This window comes from Alosa alosa, chromosome 19 (genome assembly GCF_017589495.1).
Source record: "Alosa alosa isolate M-15738 ecotype Scorff River chromosome 19, AALO_Geno_1.1, whole genome shotgun sequence".
NCBI classification, from domain to species: domain Eukaryota; kingdom Metazoa; phylum Chordata; class Actinopteri; order Clupeiformes; family Clupeidae; genus Alosa; species Alosa alosa.
Genome location: NC_063207.1, coordinates 13,937,151 through 13,950,665, shown reverse-complemented (window position 1 = coordinate 13,950,665; position 13,515 = coordinate 13,937,151). Strand labels below are relative to the sequence as shown.

Sequence of the window (13,515 nt, the reverse complement as noted above, 5' to 3'; positions counted from 1 at the left end):
TCCCCTTGGGGATCAATAAAGTATCTATCTATCTATCTATCATCTATTTACACACACACACACACACACACACACACACACACACACATACTCTCTCACACTCAGACACACTATAGGAAAAAACATTTAGCCATTAGATACATCACACGCACACAGGAATGAAAAAAACACTTTACATATTCACCAAAACACTTTAGGCGCATGTGAATATGGTCCCCTAGACACCATTAAGGATGATGGGTGTATGATGTACGGTATCTGTTGTTTCAGCTCCAGACTGGGAGAAGTGGATGACTTGCCTGACATTCGAGTCGATGCAGCATCACCTGGACCACGCGTTACATTTAATATTGACACGGTATTTGGTTTGTTGTGTGTGTGTGTGTGTGTGTGTGTGTGCGCGTGTGCTCGTACGGACGTGCCTGCGTGTGAGTGTGTTTTTACTGTATTTGCTGTATGCATACTTGTGTGTCATGTTGGTGTGTTCATTTCATGTAATATTGAGTGTGCTCCACTTGCCATAGTCTTGTTTTGAAATGTGTGCATTCTCGTTTGCTCCAGTTATTTGTGCAGTGCTTTATTTTCTGTGTGTTTTGGTGGAGCTTTCATGAACTATTTATTTTATTGACTACTCCTCCTAAACACATACTTTAATGCCCCCCCCCCCACACACACACACACACACACACACACACACACACACACACACACACACCCACACCCACACCCACCCACAAGCTACACCTTCTCTATTTTCTGTTAATTTGTGGATGAGTTCTGACTGTGTTTGTGTTCAAGATGGGAGATGTACCTTTGGACACTCCAATTCCTGTGAGTCAGGCTGACTTAATCTTCAAGGTACAAACCTGATCCCACAAACGAAATCTGAACCGCCCGCCCGCTCGCTCGCTCCGCTCCGCTCCGCTCCTCGTCTGTTACGCATTTGGGGAAGCCGCCCGTCCAGTCTCACCCGCTGGGTCCTTGTTCTTTCTTGTCTGCTCAATCTGGGGGCAGTCGCTGTGTCTCTGACCCTGTTCTGATACAACTATGGCTCCCGCTCTGTGCTTCTTACGTCTCCCCGCGAGTGTCCCTCCCACTTGCCTCTCTTCACACTCGTCCAGGCTAAATTCTAACTGGGCAGTTGCGCACACACACACACCATTTTGTAAACACACGCACGCACACGCGCACACGCACACGCACACGCACACGCACACGCACACACACACACTTCCTTACAGGTGCTTCCTTTTTTTCTTTTACACACACAAGCAGGCACACAGTGAAACACACTACACACTTAACACACACTCTGGCAAAGGGGTTTTGTTTTTTGTTTTGTTTTTTTCTGGTGTAATGTCCATTTCCATACCTTCATCTTCATCCTAACCTTCATGTCTTCATCTCTGCATTCTTTCTCTCATGGTTTCTCCATCCCTCTCTCCTCCGCTGGCTGGTAGGGTTTATTGCATGAGACTTTTAGAGGGGAACCTGCTGGGGTTAAAGGGCTGCTCAACAATTATTCTCTTAAATCAGGCATTTAGTTTATTAACCGTTGCTATTTTAAATTGGGCTTTCAAATCAGTCAATTCACTTAACCCTATTATAATCTGACCTCACCAACATCAAAAATATTGGACAGTACCAATCTAACCCAATAGCATTTTTATTTCAGACATAATTAATATATTAGTTAAATGTTAGTTATATTAATATATGTAGATAACTTGTTACAAGGCAAGACTGCAGCTGTGCCTATGAGCAGGCTGTGAGCCCTAAAGGCTAACTAGTAAGAGTGATGCCAAGATTGAGACGATGAAGGATGGATGAATGGATAGAGGTGTAGACAGAGAGGTAGAATAGGCAGCAGTGTTGATAGACGTAGAGAGATCTCTGACTGCCTGTCGCTGTGGTTGTTGAAGTTCCCGGAGGAGACAGAGGTGGACCTGTTGTCCGCTGCCATCGACGACTCGCCTCATCCTTTCCCATCATGCTCAGTGTTCAGTGCTCCAGGCACGCCCGCCGCCTTCTCATCCAGCCTTCCCTTCCAGCACGACGACAGTCGCCGCGACGACCTCTCCTCCTCTTCCTCGGAGGACTCGGACAAGGAGGACGAGTACATCCGTGAGAGGCAGATGAGCTACTACCCACGACCCAGGTGACTAGAACACACCTTTACACAATAGAGTTGGGGTGGTGGTAGCGTAGGGGCTAAGGAGTTGGGCTAGCATGCAGTAGCCTGAAATGTTGTGGGTTCAACTCATGGCTTCCACCATTGTGCCCTTGAGCAAGGCACTGTCTGCTGGGATGAATGGCTCTTGTAATATAATTAACATACTGTATGTAAGTCGCTTTGGATAAAAACGTCTGCTAAACGAGTACATGTACATGTAAATGTAAATGTAAAGTCAGTTCAGTGTTCAGTGTTAGGCTGTATTTCAGCAGTGGGTAGTGGTCAGTGTGGGGTTTAGTGCAGGTATTAAGGATTATTCCATGTCTCAGCTATTAATTGTGGACAAGATGCTCGTGCAGCCAAAGGAGCAAGACCGCTGCTGCTCAAATACACCCACACTTGGTTAAGTGTGTGTGTGTGTGTGTGTGTGTGTGTGTGTGTGTGTGTGTGTGTGTGTGTGTGTGTGTGTGTGTGTGTGTGTGTGTGTGTGTGTACACACGTTTCCGTCCTCCACCTTCAGTACGTCCCACAGGAAGGCGTCTGGCTTCGCGGCTCTGTTCGGGGCGGCCACACCATCCTCCACGTCCCAGCGTGGCATCACGGCGCCGGCCACCGAGCGCAACATCGACTTTGAGCTGGACGTGCGCGTGGAGATCGACAGCGGCAAGTGCGTGCTGCACCCCACCACCCAGCAGCCGGAGCACGACGAGATCGCCCTGCGAAGGTCAGTCCTCACTCAGCCCCTGTGTATGACGTCTGGCAGCTTCAACCCTGTTCTGTCCTTAACAATGGAGTGTGTGTGAGATGGAGAGCAATATATTTAGGAATGTCTATTTAACAATCTAGGATACACACACACATTGTGTGTGTGTGTGTGTGTGTGTGTGTGTGTGTGTGTGTGCGTGCGACAGAAAGAGGAAAAGAGAGAGTGGGAGAGAGAGAGAGAGAGAGATGGAGAGAGCAAGATACAAGATACAGGATACAAGAATGTCTATGGATATGTTTATTAGAATATGATAATATCTAATCATGTACTCTCATGTGGTGTGTGTGTGTATGTGTGGTGCAGGAGTTGTGAGCGCAGTTCGCGCTCTCTGGACCAGGAGTCTCCCCCTAAGCGGCGTAAGCTGCACCCCAGCTTCACCTCCACGTCCCAGCTGCTGAACAAGCGCATGCCCTCCTCCCTGCAGAGCAAGTCCTCCGACATGGAGACCACCGTCTTCTACATCCCCGGTGTCGACGTCAAGGTTGGCTCCACACACACTCACACACACATACGGTATATTAACACTCGGTTGCACACATGCATTTGTGCACGAACATAGATAGTCATGTGAATCTGCATATGTACACACACACACACACACATGCACACACATGCACACGGTTAAGGTACGTGTATAATATAGTGAACAACAGTGTAGAACAAATTTGTTTACCTATGTTCAACTCACACATATATATATATATATATATATATATATATATATATATATATATATATATATATATATATATATATATATTTAACTCAGTTATATACTCTATATATATATGTATGTATGTACGTATGTATGTATGTAGATGTTGTGTCTATATATCTATTTATTATCTATTTGTGATTGCCAAAATGTATTCCGATATTTATTCACCACAGCTCCACTATAACTCCAAGACGCTGAAGACCGAGTCGCCCAACGCATCTCGTGGATCCTCACTGCCCCGGACCCTGTCCAAAGAGTCCAAGCTGTTTGGTATGAGAGACCTGCCTAGAGACATCCCCAGCCCCCTGCTGCCCTAGGCAGGACTAACACTCTCCACCCTCCCCCTCCCCCTCCTCTACCCTCAGGTACCCACACACACACAATTGTACACATATCAGATGCATGCGCACGCATGGAACGCGCATGTATAAACATGAGTGTGTACATACACACACACACACACACACACACACACACAAAGATAGAACATGCATGCATACACATGGGTGTACATTCACACACATGGATACTGACGCCCCACAGATGCATGCCAGGGTTTCCGTTGTCCGGTAATTACCGGACATTGGCCGAAAAAAAAATGAAATGTCTGACAAAATTAAATCTCTCCGGTAAAATTGTCCGATTGAAATTGGTTAATAATCCCGTCCCCCTAACACAATCTGAATTTGAGAATAAGCCTTAAAATGTAAGCCTAAGCAATCCGTCCTCTGGCTATGTTTTTAAATGTACAGGCTCTACCGTTTGAAAGCTATCAAACAACACGCATAGCCTATGCTGCATTTCAAATAGGAAACATTTCAAATAGGAAGCGCACGCTTAAAACGTCCATGTTATACAACGAACAAATGAGTGAGGCGGTTCAAACATGGCCAGGCCCAGGCAGACTAGCCTTAAAAGTGTTTTCAGAGGCCAGACGCGATGGATGATGATAAATTGGTAACGCCTGAAGCCTCAGATGTCCAGTCAACTCCACCACAGATAAAAAGCAGAAGTGTCGGGCGTATCTGTCAGAATCATAACGTTGGAAGTGGAGTTGCGGGGTTGTGGCCTCTCCAAGACACTGTCATTCTCCGTGTACACTGAACATGCAACATGTGTTCTGTACCCAAAGCATACAGTAGGCCTATGCTTTCTATGTCTATGTTTAATTGTCCGCACACAATTAAACGGTATCATTGAACCGCGGACCGAAAGAAAAAGAAACTAAACATTTCCCAGAATAGGAAACATTTCTTAATTTATTGTTATCAAATAAATTATAGCCTTAGTGGTGTGAGCGCTCATTCTTGTGTTTGAGCATCTGTGTAAGTTAAACAGTGGAACCACTGGAGATAACGTGGGTAGCAGCAACAAACAACGTAGCCTTTTTAAAACAATGAACAAAGCGGACTCTTGCTGTTAATGAAAACATAGATACTGGCTAGATCTTGTTAGGCATGTTTACGTAAGTTAGGCTAATGAACATGTTGCATTCTATTCAGCCTGATTATGTCATTCTTTAAGCTACATAGCCTGTCTCCAGTTTTCCTCAACTTGACTAATTAAGAAGCATACAATAATAGGATATTTGACCGGCATATCATCAAAATGTCCGGAAAACAAAACCTCTGCCGGTCTCTTTGACCGGTACCATTTTTTTCTAGCGGAAACTCTGATGCATGCAGAGTGCTAGACGCTCAACTTGCATGCATTTAGGCACACACACATAAACACACACGTTTGGTATGTCTGCATTCATGCATGGCTACATGGCTACCATACACACAAGTGTATGCGCTTGCTCCTGCTGCAAGAGGCAGCAACACAGAAAGGGAATGCTGCCGTGGAGACAAACAAGCAAACACTGCTGTGTGCCGGATTCCACAGCAGCCCATCACAATTTCTTTTCTTTCCTGTCCCTAACAGCCTTCACTAACCTGCATGTAAAATGTGCTCACAGTGCTGTTGTCTCTGATGTGATGGTTGGTGCTAGTTGGTGTAGGTGTTTGCTGTTTGTGTGTATTAAAACGACTGTGTGTGTGTGTGTGTGTGTGTGTGTGTGTGTGTGTGTGTGTGTGTGTGTTTTGTGGTGGTAGGCAACACTAAAGGCAAAGCCAGTGTAGGGGTGAAGGCGGCGAAGCTGTATGCATGGGTGGCCCTGCAGACCCTCCCGGAGGAAATGGTCATCAGCCCCTGTCTGCTGGACTTCCTGGAGAAAGCTCTAGAAACCATCCCCATTACTCCCATTGACAGGAACTACACAGGTAATGTCATTGACACACACTCATGACCCCAGTCATCCCCAGTTTAGTGAGTGTTGGTTACTGCCGCCTGGTTGCGGATGTGTTCTGCCAAGATGCAGGACCAAACAGAAACTCATTTGTCCAAGCTGCTATTAGCCTTTTAATCTAGTAACATTATGTCATTTATTTCATGTGTATATTGTATATACTGTGTATATTATTTGCATTTTGATTGTAATGTGTTGTCAGATGTCAATGTCTGTTTGAATTTTGTCTATGCAACAAATTTCCCCATGGGGATATTAAAGATCACCTTGTCCCTGACCTAAACATGTAGTACAGAATCACTTACGCCTGTGCAGTTAGTGCACTGACTGAGTTGACCTGTGTGTGTGTGTGTGTGTGTGCACACAGCTGTAAGTGCTCCAGAAGAAGACGTGGGCCAGTTTGACTCGGTGGATCCTCTGGAGGAGTCTCAGGTGTCTCTGGTCTCCTCTGCCACCTCCCCGTACTCCTCCTTCCCTGTGGATGTGGTCGTTTACGTCAGAGTGCAGGTACTACATCTCCCAGGATTCATTTCACTGAGGTCCCTAACCTCTCACTAACATGAGATGTGAATCACTTACATACTGTTTGTTTTTTTGTGTAATGGTTATCTGGTGCATGCTACTAACATTTATGAAGGGGAAATTTGATTCAGATGAAGTACTAATATAATTTGTAGCTATGAGCTATGACTAATGAAGAACTGGCCATGATAATTGTCCTGATTGTAAAGTTGTGTGTGTGTGTGTCAACCCCAGCCCTCGCAAATCAGGTTCAGCTGTCTACCCATGTCTCGAGTGGAGTGCATGCTGAAGCTCCCGTCTCTGGACCTGGTGTTCTCGTCCAACCGCGGCGAGCTGGAGCCGCCCAGCACCGCTCACCCCAGCGAGCCCCAGCACACGCCCTCCTCCACACCTCCGTCAGTCCACAACGCCAACAGGGTGCCAGGGGGCAAAGGTAACCCTATCCCTCCACTCTACAATAACAGCAGCTTGGGAGCACATAGCCATAGCTAGAGAGCGCTGCTTCATCTTCTGCCTAACCTAACCTCAACACTAATCTTCAGTAATGACTGAGACAGACCTCAGTTGTACTACTTTATGTTGTTTTTTTCTCTAAATAAGAACACGTATATTAAAGAGCTTTTTTGGGATGGAGCTCCATTTCAAAAGACAGAGAATGTAGTCGGTTAATAGAAGATATGATCACACTTCAAGCTTTAGGCTTGACATGTAAACGTTGTGTAGCAGTAAGACAGTAAGGTGTGTATTTTGGAGTTTGCAGCACACTCAAGGTTTCCTCTCATCTCCAGCACCAGCACCAGCACCACCAGGCGCGTCACCATCCCTGGGTAGTCCTCTGGGGCGGAGCCGGCACAGCAGCAGCCAATCAGATCTCACAGGTCCGCCCACCAACTCCTCGGGGCTCAGTTTCACAGCGTGCATGTCGGACTTCTCCCTCTACGTGTTCCATCCCTACGGAGCTGGAAAGCAGAAGTCCGCCGTCACAGGGATGGCCCCAGGGCCCAGTCCGCTGGGTAAGATGGCCACTGACCTTGCCTGTCGCACTGGACTTAATCAAGCTCATCATAGTTTTATCACCAAACTCCTCAAAGGCTGTGCTGGTTGGTTAGATATTAGATCAACAGGTGTTACTCTCAGATCATTTCAGAACCTATGCATTTCTTATGATGGCTCAGTTGATATGATTGCCATAACAAAAAGCGTGTGAGGGAAAAAAAAAAAAATGTTTTTGAGTTTGGCATAATTATCACCAAGGGCTATATGAATAAGTACAATTGAACAATAAGTTTGTTATATACTGCCTGGGTAAATTTGAGTATATCTGCGTATGTCACTTTATTATACTATTTGTCCTTATGGGCTGTAACATGTAGCATTCATACTGTAGGCGCAGTTGACGAAGAGGCCTCCTCAGTGACTGGCAGAAAGGATTCCCTGTCGATCAATCTGGAATTTGTGAAGGTCAGCCTATCACGGATGAGGCGTGCAGGATCTCCCGCCTTCATTGACACTTTCATCAACAGCAAAGGTGGCAAATTGGACACCACCCTCATCAACATCTCAGGTAAGCCACCTAAAAATAAGTTCCAAAATGTCTGAGATCAAACACTGTGTGAAGTTTACTGACAGTTCAACTAGTATACATTCTCTTGAGCACAAATCTGAGGTGATGTCAAAATGTGTGTGTGTGTGTGTTTGTTTCCAGCGGTGTGTGACATCGGCTCTGCGTCGTTTAAGTATGACATGCGGCGTCTGAGTGAGATCCTTGCCTTTCCAAGAGCCTGGTACCGCCGAAGCATCGCTCGACGACTGTTTTTAGGAGACCAAACTATAAACGTACCGCGTAAGTTTGAAATCTCGCTCAAAAACGTTTACACTCTCTTTTTTCACCACAACCACTTTCTGGTGCTTCCCCAAACTGCTGTACTGTTTTAACATGAAGTGGTGTGTGTGTGTGTGTGTGTGTGTGTGTGTGTGTGTGTGTGTGTGTGTGTGTGTGTGTGTGTGTGTGTGTGTGCACGTGTGTGTTTAAGCAGCCTCGGGTCCAGCCACCCCTGACTCGGTGGAGAGCATGGCCCAGCACCTGTCCCCTGAGTCCAGCAGGAAGGCCTACTGGAGGACATGGGATGGCCAGAACACACACAGCAACGTGTTTAACGACTCCACGCCCTCACACACACACCTCAAGTCCCCCGCCACGGGTCGCACGCGCAGCGTTTCTGACTCCTCAGCACCACGCAGAGGTACACACACACACACACACACACACTTATCATACCTTTTTTCATTTGATTTTTCACGTAGATCTCCGTTTCTCAAAGTCACTGAGTACTGTCTTACTTAGCTCGTTGCCAAAGCAGCCAGGCAGCTACAGTGCTACACTCTGGGGGCATGAACATGGGGGCTCATGAACATGCCCCCAGAGTGTAACACCGTTCCCATCACATTAATGCTCAATGTACACATTCTCTCACACACACACACACACATACACACACACACACACACACACACACACTAGATTAATCCATATTCTTCCTTCCCTGTAGACTCTGTGAGTAAAACGTCCACCCCCTCGTTCCGGAACGCTAAGGCTGCAGGGCAGCAGGGCTCTCCCTGGGAGACGCTGGTGGTGTTCGCCATCAACCTGAAGCAGCTCAATGTCCAGATGAACATGAGCAACGTCATGGGCAACAACACGTGAGTGGGCAGCAAAGATCGTAGCGTAGCGCTCTAGAATCATTGGTGGGCAGCGTGCAAGCAGTGCAGCCTCCTTGATCAAAAATAGCATCCCATCCCATCAGAGAATTTCACTACAGAAAAAAAGGAAAAGTATCAAAGTAAACTTTAATATGTGTAATAATTGAATAGACTCCTTGGTTGTTTACATGTATAACACATTACCACTCTTGAATGTAGACACAAAACATTTCATAATTTGCAAGCACAATTCATTATGCGCAACATGTGCACCCCTTGTGGCAGTTTGAAATGACCTACACCAACAACGTGGAGTAATAGTTGAGCTCTTAAGGGCATGCATCCCAGCGTGGTTAATGTGCGTTGCTTGTGTGGTTTAGTTGGACGACGAGCGGTCTGAAGAGCCAGGGCCGTTTGTCAGTGGGCAGCAACAGGGACCGGGAGATCAGTATGTCCGTGGGACTCGGCCGCTCCAAACTGGACTCCAAGGGCGGAGTGGTGGGTGGAAACATCGACGTCAACACCCTGGAGATGGTCTGTAAGTAAATGTTTTTGTTTTCTAAGTAAGCCCAAGTACCTTTAGTACTATTGGAGCGTATTTTCACTTTTCTAAATGTTCCCCATCACATTATGTTTCAAGTCAAAAGCATTTGGCCTATCTGGGCGTAGTGGTGCTGCTTTGAAATAGATTGACCCAAGTTAGAATTGTAAAGTTTCTGACAGTTGTTTTTATTGCTATTTGTTTATTTTTCTGTATAGCGTCTGTTAAATACCTGACCTTTTCCTTCTTCTCCATCTTATGTTATCTGCTCACCATGCCGATGGTTTGCTTTGCAGCCCACATTTCGGAGCACCCCAACCAGCAGCCGAGCCACAAGATCCAGATCACCATGGGCTCCACGGAGGCGCGTCTGGACTACATGGGCTCCAGCATCCTCATGGGCATCTTCAGCAACGCCGACCTGAAGCTGCAGGACGAGTGGAAGGTCAACCTCTGCCCCTCAGAGGCCAGCCTATCAGAGAAGAGGTAACGAGTTGCCATGGAAACACTCGTAGTGAAACATTAGTGGGGCAGACAGAGAGTTTGGCGTTGCACTAGGGATATTCTGATCTTTCGGCAATGGTGTTACTGTTGGTACATGTTGGATTTTTATTAAATCAGCAGAGCACAGTGTGAGCAGACTAATGAGTGGTTTCTTCATGAGTTGCTTAGTTTGAAAAAGGAAAGAAATTACATGGTATGTTAACATTTTTGAACGGTATAAATTCTCTTCGTATCACATCTCAGTAGCAGTCTTGCCCATAAAAGAGAACAGGAGCAGTAATTTGGCTATGAGCAGTGACTCATAATGCTGCATTTGTTTCCTTTTGACTGGGTTTTTTTACGCCATATTAAAGTCTGCAGATTTAAACAGCCAAGAACTACTCATCAGTGATTATGAAATTCATCAAAAATCCTTTTTGTGTGTGTGTGTGTGTGTGAGCAGTGAGATCTTCGTCCATGGCGACCTACAGTGGGACATCTTCCAGGTGATCATCTCGCGCTCCACCACCCCCGACCTGATCAAGATCGGCATGAAGCTGCAGGAGTTCTTCACGCAGCAGTTTGACACCAGCAAGCGCGCCCTCTCCACCTGGGGCCCCGTGCCCTACATACCCCCTAAAACCCCCGTCATCAGTGTCGACAAGGGTGCCACCGAATGTAAGTGTGTGTGTGTGTGTGTGTGTTAGAGGTGAGACACAAGACCATTATCATAGTTTGATATGCTATCAGTAAGCTGGATATGTTTTAACCAAACAGGATATGTTTTAACAAATAGGCTATACATGAACAGTATTCACTAACTGCAAGCTTCTCACTTTGACCTGGCAGATTACTTGTATGTTTCCTCATGGCAATGCTTAGCCATAATTTGGTGAGGATGGACGTAGTTGAATTCTAAAACACCAAAATTCTCCTCTCCTCCCCCCACCCTCCTCTCCCCTCCTCTCCTCTCTTAGATCTGGATGCGGCCCATCACAGGCACTGGCCCGGTGTGCTGAAGGTCATCGCTGGCTGCCACATCTCCCTCTTCCAGATGCCCCTCCCCGAGGACGCAGTGCAGCTGGGCGGCTCCATGAGTCTCCACGGCAACCACATGACACTGGCCTGCTTCCACGGGCCCAACTTCCGCTCCAAGTCCTGGGTGCTGTTCCACCTGGAGGAGCCCAACATCGCCTTCTGGACAGAGGCCCAGAAGGTCTCGGAGGACGGTAGGAGAACCTGCTTCATGCCATGGCCCATAACTCAGTAGTCAGACGTATATCTCGTTTAGGGGTTCTGACTTTCCACAGTCACTGATGCCCTAGTCTGATGGCTTTTACTTCAGAAGTATCTGTCCTGACTGAGACACATGATTGAAAATTCAGTTATGCCTGGTATCTTTTTTCAACCAGGCCCACCCCAAACTCCTTATTCTCAGCCAAAGCCTTTTAGACTTGGTTAAGGCCCTACCTGAAATCCTAAAAATGTACCCACCTCACATATATAGTTCACATTTTCACATGTTATTTTTCAGTCTGCCTGTAAGACTGCTGGCCATCTAATAATGTCTTCTGCACTTTGATTAATGATGTCCAAATGTCTAATTTATTTCTGTCTAGGGTCTGACTCAACCTACGTCGTTCAGACTCTGGACTTCCACTTGGGTCACAACACCATGGTAACCAAGCCTTGCGGAGCTCTCGAGAGTCCCATGGCAACCATCACTAAGATAACACGGCGGCGGCATGAGAACCCTCCTCATGGTGTGGCTACGGTCAAAGAGTGGTTTAACTACGTCACCGCCATGAGAAACGAAGGTGAGGCATCACATGCCCCTATCTACACACATAACATATACACACATACTGTACAGACAAAGTACTGTACAACAAATGCACTCTCCTAATCTCAGTCTTATACATACAAGACTTAACTAACTCTGGCCACTAATTTGAATGGAGGGCAAAGTGAAAGGTCTTAATTCTAACTAAAGCTAATTAAATAAAGAGACTAAAGCTAATTTAATTAAGAGACTAAATTAATTTGCTAATGTAATACCATGAACAAGATGCTAAGCACCATCATGATGGGTCAGCTCAATGCCACTCGATAGCTTTATTTCATGCACGACAAACTGTGCGCATTGAGTGCACTTTACATTTTAAGTGTTTTAAGTTGCTTTGTATAAGAGTGTCTGCCACATACCACAGCCATAACCGTAAACTAAGCCTCTACTTTATCTTAATCTCGTTCACTCTCCTCCACTCTCTCCGACATACAGAGCTGAACCTGTTGAGAAATGTGGACGCTAACAATTCCGAGAGTGGATCGGTGGCCAAGAGCTCCAGCCTGCTGAGCAGCTTCAGAGGCTCCTCCAGCTACAACCACGAGACCGAGACCATCTTCGCCCTTCCCAGAATGCAGCTGGACTTCAAGTCGATCCACGAGCAGGACCCAGAGGAACCATCACTGACAGGTGAAATGCAGCCAGGGATCTGTTTTTATTTCCATCGTCAAATATTAAGACGTATCTGAAAGTCATTCACAAAAAATATATCACTCAATATATACATTTATAAATAAATATATCACATAATATTGTGTTCCTACACCATATTAATCAGATTAATTAAATAAAAAAAATTCTAACTCAAAGACCGAAAATCCTCCCTTGAGAATTGATTGACATTTACTCTGTTCCGTTCCATGTCTTGTCTGTAATTTTGTGCCAACACTCGGTTGTTGTAGATGCCAGCAGCAAGCCGAAGGTGGAGTGCAGCGTGGTCACGGAGTTCACCGACCACATCTGTGTGACCATGGACGCGGAACTCATCATGTTCCTCCATGACCTGGTGTCGGCCTACCTGAAGGAGAAAGAGAAAGGTCAGGGCCTGAGCCTATCGGACTCTGCATCACTGACCACACAGTGCACATCTCACGGCATAGTTTCATAGATACTTTCATATGTTTGTGAGAAGGGATCAAGGTTCATGTTCAAGCTGGTCTCTGTTAAGCACCTTGAGACACTTGAAAGTAATACACTGTACTAGTACATTATGATGTACTAGTACATTATGATGCTATAAAAATAAAAGTGAATCGAATTGGGCCGGTGGTAGCGTAGTGGTCAAGGAGTTGGGCTAGCATGCAGTAGCCTGAAAAGTTGTGGGTTAAATTCCTGGCTTCCACCGTTGTGCCCTTGAGCAAGGCACTTAACCCTGAGTTGCTCCAGAGGACAATGGCCCTTGTAATGTAAGTCGCTTTGGATAGAAGCATCTGCTAAATGAATAGATGTGAAAATGTAAATGTATGTTTGTGGGAA

At 46.1% G+C, this 13,515-nt stretch overlaps 1 protein-coding gene across 1 annotated transcript in view; it reads left to right on the top strand.

Moving 5' to 3' along the window:
• The window catches only part of kiaa1109 (KIAA1109 ortholog), a 53,783-nt gene that overhangs the window by 36,059 nt on the left and 4,209 nt on the right, over positions 1–13,515 (top strand). The window contains 22 exon segments of the mRNA XM_048228339.1: positions 271–358; positions 799–858; positions 1,923–2,158; positions 2,694–2,897; positions 3,243–3,420; positions 3,831–3,944; positions 3,947–4,022; positions 5,754–5,921; positions 6,315–6,454; positions 6,704–6,902; positions 7,258–7,482; positions 7,857–8,033; positions 8,175–8,312; positions 8,506–8,712; positions 9,019–9,169; positions 9,550–9,707; positions 10,007–10,196; positions 10,657–10,871; positions 11,171–11,422; positions 11,813–12,010; positions 12,475–12,669; positions 12,942–13,076. Coding sequence (XP_048084296.1) covers positions 271–358; positions 799–858; positions 1,923–2,158; positions 2,694–2,897; positions 3,243–3,420; positions 3,831–3,944; positions 3,947–4,022; positions 5,754–5,921; positions 6,315–6,454; positions 6,704–6,902; positions 7,258–7,482; positions 7,857–8,033; positions 8,175–8,312; positions 8,506–8,712; positions 9,019–9,169; positions 9,550–9,707; positions 10,007–10,196; positions 10,657–10,871; positions 11,171–11,422; positions 11,813–12,010; positions 12,475–12,669; positions 12,942–13,076 — 3,704 coding nt within the window.